This window comes from Gymnogyps californianus, chromosome 20 (genome assembly GCF_018139145.2).
Source record: "Gymnogyps californianus isolate 813 chromosome 20, ASM1813914v2, whole genome shotgun sequence".
NCBI classification, from domain to species: Eukaryota; Metazoa; Chordata; class Aves; order Accipitriformes; family Cathartidae; genus Gymnogyps; species Gymnogyps californianus.
In genome coordinates, this window is record NC_059490.1 from 10,395,750 (window position 1) to 10,406,603 (window position 10,854).

At 52.2% G+C, this 10,854-nt stretch overlaps 1 protein-coding gene across 1 annotated transcript; it reads left to right on the plus strand.

The window, feature by feature from the left end:
• The first annotated feature begins 1,641 nt into the window (after positions 1 to 1,641).
• MRM1 (mitochondrial rRNA methyltransferase 1) lies at positions 1,642 to 10,202 on the plus strand. Its single transcript, XM_050908955.1, has 5 exons — positions 1,642 to 2,562; positions 3,029 to 3,122; positions 5,019 to 5,139; positions 9,206 to 9,325; positions 9,468 to 10,202. The coding sequence occupies exons 1-5, from the start codon at positions 1,739 to 1,741 to the stop codon at positions 9,515 to 9,517; spliced, it is 1,209 nt and encodes a 402-aa protein (XP_050764912.1). The 5' UTR covers positions 1,642 to 1,738; the 3' UTR covers positions 9,518 to 10,202.
• The last annotated feature ends 652 nt before the right edge of the window (positions 10,203 to 10,854 follow it).

Consider the following 10,854-nt stretch of genomic DNA (forward strand, 5'->3'; position numbering starts at 1 on the left):
TAGAATTAAAACCATGCTTTTTTCCTATTCTTGTGCTTTTCCCCCGTCCGTCCGTGTGTCCCCCCGTATATAGTATATCATCAGTTATGTTAACACGTTTGTTGGAGGTACAGCAGTTTTATCTGGCAGATTATGTGATCTCAGGACTAGTCTCAGCTCTCATTTTTTTGCGGGGAGGAACCACAAGCACAGTTGGCTCTGGTAAGCAGCAGGAAAAACATGATTTTACTTGAGATCTCTGAACCTGCAAAAACAATTCCACTATATTTTTGAGGCCTGATGTAACTCGTCAACGCTTCAGACTAACAGTGTAGAAAAGGACTGAAACATTTTTGGTTCTCTCTGCAAAATCCTTTTAAAATAATATTGTCGCGGTTTGTCCCCCATGGCCCACGCAGGCGCGTTTGCCTGAGGGATAAACCCCTGGAAGCCCTAAACCTATTGCTGTGAATGACCTGGTTCCCTGTTTGCCTGCCCCGTGTCTACGCATTTATGAAATTAAAAGATGGATATAAAATACCACGTAATTAGAAGAGCAGCATTTTGGTGTAAAGTTACAGGTTTGGAGCGAGTCGGGCTCGCGGGATGCTCTCGGAGCCCTTTCTGCCCGTGTTCAGAGAAGCACGTTGCAATGGCCGTGCCCGGGCGGTAAATAGGCCAGGATGCCGCCCTCAGAACGTGCGTTTCCAGCCGATTAGGTGCTGTTTGGACAGTTTGCATTGTCCGCGGGGTTTTACAGCCCGCCTGAGCACACACGGCCTTTGGGAACGGGGTCAGAGAGAAAACCCCGCTTCCCTGAGGTAACTGCAGTTCAAGCGCTCATTTTTTAATATTAAAAATATCTGGGCTAGGCTAGGGCTTTCTAAAGCGCTGGTGCTTTTGTTGCTGGACCCGGGTGGTGCCGGTTGGTTGGGCTGGGGCCTGTGGGATGCAGCCCGTCGCCCCAGCCTTTGTGAGATGCCCTAATGAAGCGGTTAAAAGCTGTTTTCTGATTAATTAAGGCCCTGTCAGTGGAGGCCGGGAGGGGGGGCAGTCAGCTCCCCTCTAATTCGGGGCAGCACACTGCCCTTTGCAGCCCTCGCCAACGGGGGGACCCGGCTGGGCCCAGGGGCGCAGGGACAAAGCTGCCCTCCTCCCTCACGGCTGCCGGGGCCCCCCTTGCGGGCTGTGGGTGGGAGCAGAGCCCGGTGCCGGGAGGTGAAGGGAGGTGAGGGAGGCCACGGCCGCCCGCTCCCCTCCGGCGCGATCGTTGTGAGGGGCGGGAGCCAGGCGGGAGCCAGCCTGGCTGCGCCCCCGCCCACCGCCAGGCGGCGCTGCCGCGCGGGGCGGGGCACCCTCATCCCCCCCCCCCGCTCTCGCTGGTGCGGCCGCGTGCCCGCCCGGAAGCGGCGCGGCGCCCGCGGACGGTAGGAGCGGGGTAGCGGCGGGGCCCACGCGTGTCCGCGGCGACCGCTACGACCGGCAGTTCTTCCTACTGTGCCGGGGAGCCCGCCCAGCGGGTGCCCCACACGTGTCCGTGCCCCTGCCGCCGTGCCGGTTTTGCGGCCGGGCTGTCTCTGGAGCTGGGCTCGGTGTTTTCCCTCCACGTAAGGCCCCGCGCTCGTCCCCCGTGGCCGTGGGGCGGTGCGGGGCCGCCTCCTGTCAGCTCAGCCGCGGCGTGAGGCCGTACCGCCTCCCGTGAGCAGGCCGCCGGTGCCTGCGCTGGCCTCTCCTGCGTGGAAAGGCCTTTGGGGCAGCCATGGAGCAGGCGCTGAAGTCCAGCGTCTGGAGGACCGTGGGGCTGTCACCCGTGAACTGCGGCCGTTGGTGGTGGGGGGTGAGGTACTGCTCCACTTGGGAGCAGCGGCCCCCACCCTTCGCACCGCCAGCCGCAGGTGGGGATGAGGAAGGGCCACCCCGAGGCAGGAATGGCAGCGGTCAGCTTCCCCCACCAGCCCTCCCGGAGGTTTCTCGAGCGGTGGCTGACTCCTGTGCCTCCCACGAGGGCCTGGCCCCACAGAGACAGCCGCCACCGTGGCACAAGTCGTACGAGAGAGGGGCCAGGCAGGCGGCACCAGCCAACAGGGAGCCGTGGAGCTCGCGAGAGGGCGGCTTCTCAAAGGCGAGGAAGAGGCTGGAACGAAAGCCTCTGTCCATCGAGAGGACTAAAGGCTCAGAGATCTTATTTGGGATCGCACCGTGTTCCCTGGCGCTCTCTCAGTCGAGGAGGGACCTGTTCAGGTTGTTCCTGAAGGAGAGCAGCGGCTCTCGGCGGCTCGTTACGAGTGAGTTTGTCCTTCAGGCCACGGCCCGCGGCGTCCCTGTGCACCACGTCAAAAGGAGAGAGCTGGATGCTCTTTGCAGAGGTCAGGTCCACCAGGGAGTTTGTTTGGAGGCCACTCCTCTCCGTTTCAAGAGTTTGGAGGAAGCGGAAAAGCCTGATTTGGGGGATGAAGAGAGCCCGAACCGACAGCTGATTTGGCTGGTGTTGGAGCAGATCCAGGATCCCATGAACCTGGGGGCACTGCTGCGCTCTGCGTACTTCTTGGGGGTGGACAGAGTGGTGACAAGCCAGAGGAACAGGTACAGGGTTGGTTATCGGCTCCTTCAGCTTTTCTCTTTCTTTTCCTGCTGGCTCCCAAAGAGGTTTCTAGCCTGCATTGCTCGACAGCTTCTTTAGAGGGCTTCCTGGGACTGAGCTTGAGAGCTGAATTTGGCTAGCTGCTGCTTTGCGTTTGCGCTCTGCAGGGAGGCTGCAGGACCTGGTATTCCAGGCTGGTAAGGAACCTCCCTGGGTACTTTTTGTTTTAACCCATTTTGTGTTTCAGTTGTCCATCTGTGCACAAAACTGCTGTAACCTATTTCCTGGGTTAATTTCTGAGCCGTCCTATTCTCCATAGGAAAATATATCCGTATAGTGAGTGAGATCTTTAGTGGACTAGTTGGAATTGGGTTGCAGAGGCAAGAGAAGGAAATACAGAAACAAAAATTCTCCTGGATTTCCTTTTTTGCTCTCATATGACACTTTTCCTTTCTTTTCTCCTTGCAGCTGCCCCTTGACTCCGACAGTGAGCAAAGCTAGCTCTGGAGCTATGGAAGTCTTCGATGTCTACAGCACAGATGATCTCCGGAGCTTTTTGAAGGTAGAATGATCCATGTGGGTTTTTTTTCCTTTCCTTTCAAGAAACCTCAAATAATGCATGTGTTGAACAGAGAGGAGGTACAGGAAAAGGACTCAGTTATTTGCAGTGTCCTGTGCTCCTGCTCTGCATTCCTGTTTGCTGCCGGTGGTCTGTGCTGTCGGACCACCTCTGATGGGCACGCACCCCCAGTCCCATTCCATCGGGTGGGGTAACAGGTCTGAGTTGCGGGTCTTTTACTGGAAGATGGCGATAGCAGGATAACGCTGTGTCTATCCCCCGTACTCAGGCTGCGAGCTCAGTAAGACGAGGTCTGTCTCCCTTTCTCTCCGTGAGGACCAGAGCTAGCGCTGCTGCCTGCAGCAAGTCTTGCCCGGCGTGTGGCAGAGGCAGCATCCCCGGGGCCCAGGCACATGATGGCAGCATTGGGCAGCCTTTGGAGCAGGGGAGAGAGGAGAAACCAGGGCTGGCGTGAGCTGCTGGGAATCTTTTTACGCTGTACCTATGCGGTGAGGTGAGATAGGGCCCTTTGCAGAACGTGCTGCAAAAGGAAAGGGAATGCACGTGGAAAAACATGATTTAAACTGAAACAAACCCAGGGATATTGCTTTGAATTGGCAGAGTGCGTCCATCCTGCGTGATAGCACCATGTGACTGCCCTGACTCCTCGTGGAGGTCCCCTGTGCCCTGGCTGGGCTGGGGACTGGCTGAATATTGTGTGCGCGCGGAGCAGGGAGCTGCAGGCTCTCATCTGCTCTCCCCTGTCCGTGTGGGATCCCCCAGACCTGGGGGAGCAGTGGGGTTGGAGGGTTCAGCACGGGGTGGGAGGGCAGAGGCTGCAGACTCTCAGGGGAACGGAGGCACCTGGTCCGTGCTCCTGGGGTCGCTGCGTGCCTGTGTCCCTTTGAGGAAGAGCTCGTCGTAGTCTGGTGTGACCGTGAGAAGGCCGAGCAGAGGTAAGCCTGGACTCTTCCCGCTTGGTGCTAGAAAACCCTTGTCCAGCTCTACAATAGGTCTGTGGCAGCTGGAGCTCTGGATGATGGTGAAATGAAAGATACTTCAAATACATTGATAATGCATTGATATTTAATTGAAACAGCTGGAAGAATCATTTTGTTACTGTAAAGCTTGAGTTATTAACATTTTGAGGCATTGGAGCAGTTCATTTAATTGGACTGAGATTCAGTGGCCTAACCCTTGGCGTTGCCTGGCTGGTGTAAATTTGATATAACGTAATGTAAAAAGTGCCAATTTCACAGGAAATGAAGCTGGCAAGAAGCAGCAGCTCTTTTATTGTTAAAATGGATTTCCAAGACAAATAATTAAGGCTCTTTTTACTAGGGTGCGGGAGGGAAGGCTGGTTCTCTGGTTATGTGAGGCACTGAGTGTTGAGTGCCCTGCCTTTTGTACGAGCTGATTTTTGGCATCTGAGTTTGAAAATGTGCACTTGTGTTTGAAAACGTTACTGTGGGCTTCTGATGGCTGAGCCTGCACTTGAGGACTTCCACTGCATTGCTCTGTGGATTAGCCTTATGCTAATTTGTTTAACACTACTCTTTTTGTATGCTTTCCTGGCAAAAACCTTCCTAGAACTGTTGTATAGGAAAAAAAAAAAAAGCTTTTCAGTTGCTGTTTGTTTGCTTGCTGAACTGGAATAAACACTAGAAGGAAAATTACTTCCCCCCCCCCCCCCCCCCCCCCCTAATCAAGGTTTGTGCGCTGGTACTGGGAGGACTTTGGTGGTAAAAATTCAAGGGATGCCAAAAAAACTAGAAAAGCCAGTCAGCTTAACTGAAAACGTAAAAAGAAAAAAGAAGTGTGTTTGCATACATGACTTATTTTCTTTTTAAGCTTGAAAAGTAGGCAATTTTTTAACATTTGTTTCCTTTCCCTTTCTAGGCTAAAACTGCAGAAGGCTGGGAAGTTGTGGGAACGGTCAGCAAGCCTGAGGACGTGGAAAATGTTCCTGTCATCAGTTGCTTGGCATTTCGGTGGAATAAACCCGTTATTATAGTAATAGGTATTTCAATTTACAGAGCTTTGGGCTTGGTGGAAGTGCATGTGTGAGGCAACGATCAGGGTGATGTTTCACTCCAAAGCTAGTTGCAGGTCTGTTACATTACATCACACTTTGGTCTGGAAAAGAAAAGCTGAGCAAGAAGTGCTAGAATGATCTGGTTGTAAATGAAATGGGGACCTAGAAGAAGAGGGGGAGCCGAGAAGCCTCCCAGTAGGAACTGCAAGAATAAACCAGTTTGTGTAGATGAACAGGGAGTTTAGTAGCTGCAGAGGGTCTAGGTGGCAGTTTTCAGTGGCAGGACAGGTCTGGGTCAGTGTAGCCACAGCGTGTTGTTTTGCATCGTGTTTTGCGGCGCTTTTGATCCTGTCCTAGAGGCCTGAACCTGGATTTTCTGTGTTGGCGAACCACAAACCTGAGTGAGACACCCAGAAGGTACGTGTTTGCTCTTGCTGCGCTGAGGCTGTAATGGTGAGCTGCGCCATGTCTTTGCTCTGTCGTGTTTCCTCTTAAAAAAAAAAAAACAGAAATACATCTCTGTGCCCAGGTCTGGAAAGAAGCGTGAGAGGCTGTTGCTGGGGATGGTCTGCACACAAAGCTGGGCCTTGTGGCACAGAGACCACCTCGGAGACCAGTCAGTGGCTGCTTTTGTACACCTAGGAGAAGGCAGGAGCCGTTGGCTGCTGCGGTACCAGCAGGAGGAGCGGATGTAACCTCCTCCCTGCCAGACCTGTGCGCTGTTTGAGCAATGGGTGCCGCTTCCCTGAGCACCTTAAACTGGGCGATTCCTACAGGGCCCTCTGCTTCTGCCCCCTCTTTGTGTAGAGGATACTTGCAAAGGCTGCTGTCTTTTGTAGGCAGAGTTTGGGGTTGTTCAGCCTCCCAGAAGGTGAAGAGAAGGGGAGTAATGGCCTCGTGGCAGCTAGAGAAAGAAATTCACCCAGGAGTGCTGCTCTAGGCACCCTTGTGCGGCCATGCCGTAGCCCCCCACTTTGTGTCACCTGGCACAAGAGCTGGTTTGAGCTTTTACACTTGGAAGTAGTGTCATGCTGGCGATGAGCCATCGAGGGGCTGTAATCCTGCCCCGTGCTGCGGTTTTCTTGGCTCAGAAGACACTCCTTTAATTAAAATGTTTATTGAACTCCTAGAAATACTGACAAGACAACGCCGCAAATCTGGCATCTCTACAAGATGTGTGGAGCTATATTACAAAGGGAGTAGGGAGGCTGGCAGCGCTGCTGATGGACCACAAAGAAATGCATCCCAGAAACGACGACAACACCGGGAGAAAGGAAGGGGGTGAAAGCGGCAGTGGTGTCGTTACCTTGAATTATGAGAGATTTCTCCAGGAAAAAGTCCAAATATCCTTTTGTCAAGGGAGATTGGAGGCTGATTGGTAGATGCATGAGGAGAGCTCCCGGACCTTGCAGCAGTAATGATTTCAACTCTCTGCTGAGCACTAACTCTTCGCTGAAAAGAAAATTGAACATTACAGTCGTCTGATGCTGAGGTTGTTTGAAGAAACGTCCTAGATCTGAATATGTAGTGTACCTGCAGCTGCAGAGAGCAGCAGAGATAATTTAGCATGGTAGTGAGCTTCCTAGCATTGCACAGATTGTCTTGTAAGTTAAGCATTTGCAGACTTGAATTCACCCTCCTGGCATCCTCGCTGGCTTGGCAGAGAGTGATTTGGACAGTCCAGCTTAATCTTGTCTGCACTGGAGTCATTGCCGAAGGTGACAGGCAGGCTGGCTGCCCTGAAGACTGGGCGCCTTGTGCGAACAGGAACAGATTGGGAGCAGTTAGATGGCTGAGCAAGGAGAGTTTCTGGGTAATTTGTTCTTAACGCATTCAGTCTTTAGCTTGGGGTGTAAGGCTGTTCGTGGAGTTGGTGGTTTTATGGAGATGCTCATTTGGCATATTTCTCTGAACTGCCAGCGTGGCTGCTTCTGCCTGGATTTGAACTTCCTGCACTGGAAACTGCAGTCGTTACAGTGGTGTTAATTGTAAACGGAGCAGGAAACCTGTTTTATCATTTCAGCCAAGCTCTAACTCTGGTCTTGGAGGCCTGTCAGTGAGGGACAAAGCTGAGATGGAAGTCAAAGATCTGAAGTGGGAAGTGTTTTGTTCACCAGTATAAACCAGGATTTAATCTGATTCAGTCAATACTCCCTCCCTCGTGTCACACTCTGTGCAAGTCTTTTTGCCCTGAATTTATGGTTCCTAATTATTTTAAGCAGCCAGAGCCATAAAAAGCTTTGTAAAAGCTGGAAGCAAAATTGCTGCCGTTATTAGGAATCATAAGACCCTTATCAGGGTGAGGAGAGGATTGCTCCAGGAGCTGTCGCACCTCTGGCAATAGCTGCTGTCCCAGTTGGAGAGTCCCACGAGAGTGTGGTTTGAGAGGCTTAGGAGGCAAATATAACTGTAAGTTGTAAAACTTTTCTGTGCTGAATCAGGAAAAAGTAGGATAATTTTTTTTTTTTTTTTTCTTGAAGCATCCCTAGAGTGCCACAGTCTAGCGATGAAGAGGCATGCCGGGCCGTGGGATGCCTGGCTTCGATTCCTTGTGTCACCCAGGCTTCCCCGTGACCTTGGATAACTCACCCAGGCCTTGTCTGCACTGCTGGCTGACAGCAGGAGGAAAATAATGGTTAGGATGGGGTTTTGGTTTTCTGAAGGTTCATTTACCCCAGCCAAAGGATGCTTTTGCCTGTATGGCTTATTTCGTGTGGGAAGGTGGTGCAAGATGCATTACCCAAAGCATTCTTTCCCTTATACAAAATGCATCTTACCAGTTAGATCGGGCCAGCAAAACATGAGACTGGGCTTCAGCTGCCAGTCTATGACATGGGAATAATAACAACGCTTTCCTACCCTGGGCGGTCGGAGCGGTGTCGCACAGATGAATACGTAGGGACCGGGCATGGGACCTGCTGGGGAGGTGCTGTGAGTAGACAACAGGGGAAGAATTTTGTGGCAACTCAGCCGAGCAAGGAGCTCATTTGCCTTACGGAGGAATGAGTCTCCAGTGGCATAGAAAGTGCCTAAAGCATCCATGTATGCTGTTAAAACTTCAGGTAAGTGTCTACGTGTAGGTGAGCTGAGCAAGGCCTTGGTGACAGCACTGATCACGCAGGCAGAGGCGCAGAAGCCCTTGGTAGGCAGCGTGTGCCCCACCGGTGCCGTCCCAGGACGAGTCTGGGGTTCAGCCGGGGTCGGGGTATGGCTGTTGAAGGGGAATGTTGCAGCGCGCTGAGCCTGTTTTATCAGAGGGTGAGCACGTCTTTGAAATGAGCTGGCTCCACTTGCAGCCATGTAGCTGTCTGTGTAGCTCTAAATAATGAATGTGGAAGAATTCTTTGGGGAGCCGAGCGGGCTGGGAGGTCTGTGGTCTTCTGCATTTTCACTTGTCTGCGCGCAGGATTGTTTAAAGCCTCTCCCTTTCCATTTCCCTTTGTGACAGTGTGAGTCAAACAACTACTAATGACCTGGGATAGATTTCAACTCTGTTTCACCAGTGTATCAGCCCAAACATATCAGGGCTGTTGGATGGTTTAACAACTAATCAATTGAAGCCTCTGGTTAAACTGTCTGCATTCACAAGTTGCACCCAGCTGGTGGTACTGTGTGCTGAAAAGGCTGAACCCATCACTATCAATAGGGATGTGGGATTTGCTGGACCAGATCAGGCCTGTGGCCTCTTGTCTGCCTTGTCCCTCTGGCAGCAGCCCGTGTGCGTAGGGGATCTTTGCACTCAGACTGCAAGGCTCTGCGCTTTACGCTGTGCGTACAGGCGTGTTGCACAGGTATTCCTCAAAAACACTTCAGATGCTGGAGAACAGATCCGGGGAGGCTGGAGTGGGCCAGGAAGGGAAGGCAGGTAAGGTGCCTGTCTCGCCTCTGGTAGTTCTTGGCTGTTGCTGCATGGGAGCTGGTGAAGCTGCTGGTGAGCTTAGGGGCAAGGGTGTAGTTGTGACAGAGCGTGAGCAAGAACTGTACTCGAGAGGGGGGGAAAGGGACGTGGCAGCGGCTGTGAGCTGACCTGAGCAGTGCCTTTCTTCTGCAGGTAGTGAAGGTGACGGACTTTCCCTAGAGACGCAGCTCTTGTGCCATCGGATGCTGGCCATACCCCCTGGCAGAGCGCTTCACCCCGGGATCGAGTCACTGAACGTCTCTGTTGCTACTGGTAAAAACAGTTTTGAGCACAAAGGCATCATAGTCCAAATTTCTGTATTTAAAAATCAAACAAACATCCAGGCTCGCAGAATGATTTTCTTGTGGTTTAAAAAAAGATCTTTATTTATTGATTTATTTTTACTTTCCTACAGGTATTCTCCTGCACTCCATCTGCAGCCAAAAGCTGAGGCACGGTGATTGAAATTTTTTTTATTTGGTGGAGGAAGCTGCTCGGCGTTTGTGGCTGTGCTCTGTTGGTGTGGATATGGAAGTGCTCTTCCCAGGGTCTTCACCGTCACTGCAAGTTGCAGGGAGAGCCCCGTTGACCTGAGCTGCATCTTGGCTGACGCACAATACCACCAGAACCTTGGCTTAACGCTGAAGTCGGACACTTGCACGTACTAGGTAACACCTCCCGCCGGCACCTCGGAGGAGCAGCTGTAAGGAAGGGAGACAAAGCTAGATTTTAAAAGCAGACGGCCAAATCCTTCAGTTCTTGCAGTAAAATACCTGGGGATGGCTGCGAGCTTTGTGCTTGTTGCACGGGGGACTTTGTACATCGCTTGTGCTGTGGAGAGAATTTGGGCTGTAGGTGAGAGACAGTGCCTGGCTGGTGCTGCCGCTGAGAGCACCCTGCGCCCGAGCCCACCACCCCCTTAGCAGCCGAGAGGGTGCTGGTGAGAGCCAGGTGTGATTTAGGACTACTCGGTAGCAATTTCTTCGTGACGAGGGGGTTTCTCTGTTACATATTGCTGCTTGAACGTCTGAAAACACACCGTGTTGTATTTGGTTGTAAACCAGGTGGGCAGCCCTGCCAAAGGATGGACGTGAGCTGTTAGAAAACAGCTGTAGTGGGGAAAAAACGCAGCCCATTGAAATAAAGCCTCTGTAAAGATTGGTTGTAGACTTGAATCAATCCTTTTTGTGTCATATATAAATCCAGAGTGTGATTAGTGGAACAGAGCACTTCCTTCAGGTGGGAAGGGGAATCAGGAGCTTGTTCTCTTCTTCTGGGGAAGTTTCCTTTCCATGGTGGGCCTGGTCCTACTGGATGCTGAGCTGCCCCAGCACCATCGTCCCTGCGGATGGCATGGGGCGTGGGGTGAGGGTGGCTTCATTTGCAAATATCCTGGTTGAAAACCAGGCTGGCTAAATTATTGAGAACCAAATGAATGTTATCACTTAGCACCTTAATTATTTTATTTAGCTACTGTGGCCCTTTGCATAGGATTCCTCATTAACACTTAATTTACAGTGCCCTTTAGGGATAATTTCAAACAATTCAGCTTAGTCTCCCCCCTCCCCCCCTTTCCAAATGAACAAGTAAATCACTCGGAGTGACTAATTAGGACTTTCCTTTGAGCTAAATGAAGTCTGTAAACTGGTCTGTGGATGTGGAGGTTTTTCACATGCGTCCCTGGGAGGGCCTGGCCGGTGGGTGCTGCGGTGGTGGGTGGCTGCGGGGCTGGGGACGCCCCAGGTGCCCGGGATGGGGGACAGGACGGGACATGGAGCTCTTGAAAGGTGTCGAGTACTCGC

What these genes read in the sequence shown, in the direction of transcription:
- MRM1 (XM_050908955.1), top strand. Translation starts at nt 1,739, where the DNA reads ATGGAGCAGGCGCTGAAGTCCAGCGTCTGGAGGACCGTGGGGCTGTCA. An exon ending in GTGACAAGCCAGAGGAACAG is followed by an intron (nt 2,563 to 3,028) that starts GTACAGGGTTGG and finishes TTCTCCTTGCAG; the next exon opens with CTGCCCCTTGACTCCGACAG. An exon ending in GAACGTCTCTGTTGCTACTG is followed by an intron (nt 9,326 to 9,467) that starts GTAAAAACAGTT and finishes ACTTTCCTACAG; the next exon opens with GTATTCTCCTGCACTCCATC.